Source organism: Gracilinanus agilis, chromosome 2 (assembly GCF_016433145.1).
Source record: "Gracilinanus agilis isolate LMUSP501 chromosome 2, AgileGrace, whole genome shotgun sequence".
In the NCBI taxonomy this organism is placed as follows: domain Eukaryota; kingdom Metazoa; phylum Chordata; class Mammalia; order Didelphimorphia; family Didelphidae; genus Gracilinanus; species Gracilinanus agilis.
In genome coordinates, this window is record NC_058131.1 from 148,665,506 (window position 1) to 148,667,585 (window position 2,080).

Genomic DNA, 2,080 nt, shown 5'->3' on the forward strand with positions numbered 1-2,080 from the left:
ACCAAGGATTCCTGTTGCATAGGATGTGGTTTGAAAGATATCACTTCATAGAAGAAAAGGAAAAGGATCCATATAAAGGAAGATATTTATAGCAACTCTTTGTTATAATAAAGAACTGGAAACTAAGTGGCAAACAACTAGGTAATAGCTGAATAAATTATGGTATATGATTATAATGGAATACCATTATATCATAAGAGCTGATAAAAGGAATGATTTCAAAGAAACTTGGGGAGACTTGTACAAATAGATGAAGTGAATTGAGCAGAACCAAGAAAATAACTTGTACAATATCAACATTATGGTAAAGAAAAGCAACTTTGAAAAACTAAAGAATTCTGATTAACACAAATGCCAACCAGGATTTCATTCCAGAGAATTCAAAATGAGACATGCTATCTGTTAACAGAAAGAGAGAAGCTCAAGATGTGGAATAAGAGACACATTTCAGATATGACCAAATGTGACCCAAAAAACCTAGAAAAATAAAGTTTTTAAAAGTATGCTTTGGATAGTTGGCTCAGATGTGATGGCTTCAAGGTTACTTCGGGGCTCTGATGCTCTGGAGGTCCAGGCCTTGAGAGCCTGCAGTCAGGCTTGGACAGTCGCTTATTCCATGGCAACAGGAGGAGGAATTCTACTGACTTGGAGAGATAGATGATGCTGGCTGCAAGAAATGTTTTAGATCCATATAATATGTTAACCCCAAAGGCAGCTCCAGGCACTAAGGAGGAGCACAACCTGGTCCTTTCCATTACTGACAATCGTATAGTGGGCTGTATCTGTGAAGAGGACAATAGTGCAGTCATCTGGTTCTGGCTTAACAAAGGTAAAACACTGCATTGCCCTAACTGTGCAACCCATTACAAGCTGGTACCTCAGCACTTGGGCCACTGAGCCCCTGGATTGGTTTACTTGAGATGTGTTGTAATGTTTTCTGCCCTCCAATAAAAGACTAGCCATTGCCGTACCTGGCTCTCCCAGGAAAAACAAACAAGCAAACGAAGAAAAAGATAGATTGATAGATAGATAGATAGATAGATAGATAGATAGATAGATAGATAGATNGAAAAAGATAGATAGATAGATAGATAGATAGATAGATAGATAGATAGATAGATAGATAGATAGATGATAGGTAGATAGATAGATAGATAGATAGATAGATAGATAGATAGATAGATAAATGAATAAATGAAAAAGTATGCTTTGATCTGCATTCAGACTCCATTAGTTCCTTCTCTGATGGTAGAGAGCATTTTTTCATCATAAGTCCTTTGGAATTCTACTGGATCACTACATTGTTGAGAATAGCTAAGTCATTCACAGTTGATCATCATACAGTATTGCTATTGGTGTGTACAATTTTCTCCTGTTTCTGCTCACTTCACTTTGCATTGGTTCATGTAAGCCTTTCCAGGTTTTTGTGAAGCCATCCTGTTCATCATTTCTTATAGGACAAGAGTATCCTATCACAATCATATACCACAACTTGTTCAGCCATTCCCTAATTGATGGGCTTCCCCTCAATTTCTGCAACTGAATATTTTAGGAGAGTTTTTCTTTTTTTCCTGTGGGAAGGAGAGAGCAAGAAATAGAGCTTCCAAAAAAAGAGAAAAAGAAAAAGAAGATCATTGCAATAGGTGTTAAAGTACAGAAGAGACCAGAAGGAAACAGAGAAAGAAGAATAGTATTCAAAATTACAATTGAATTTGTTGTGGTTCAGTCATTTCTTAATAATCCCATTTGGAGTGTTCTTGGGAAAAATATTGGAATGATAGTGTGTGTGTGTGTGTGTGTGTGTGCGTGCGTGTGTGTGTGTGTGTGTGTGTGTGTGTGTGTAACTGTAACCAGGTTTTGAATATGCCCAAATCACCTAGCAGGGAGGTATCTACATTCAAGAGATCAAGGACCTACTTCTCAAAAAAGACATTCTGTGTCCCCCAACATCATGGGTGAGAATAGTCTCTTTAAACTGACTGTGTAGCCAGACAGGTTGTATCTTTAAAATGGCCAGCTGGGATAAGGTTGCTCTCTTTTTCCCATGCTTCTAGAAAGAGGTGAAGGTCCTTTTCACCAC

At 37.8% G+C, this 2,080-nt stretch overlaps 1 protein-coding gene across 1 annotated transcript; it reads left to right on the forward strand.

Annotated features, from left to right (window-relative positions):
- Positions 1 to 529: 529 nt before the first annotated feature.
- Positions 530 to 960, forward strand: LOC123234790 (cytochrome c oxidase subunit 5B, mitochondrial-like). Its single transcript, XM_044660762.1, is given in 2 exon segments — positions 530 to 635; positions 638 to 960. Coding segments are annotated over 2 exon segments (366 nt in total). The 3' UTR covers positions 898 to 960.
- The last annotated feature ends 1,120 nt before the right edge of the window (positions 961 to 2,080 follow it).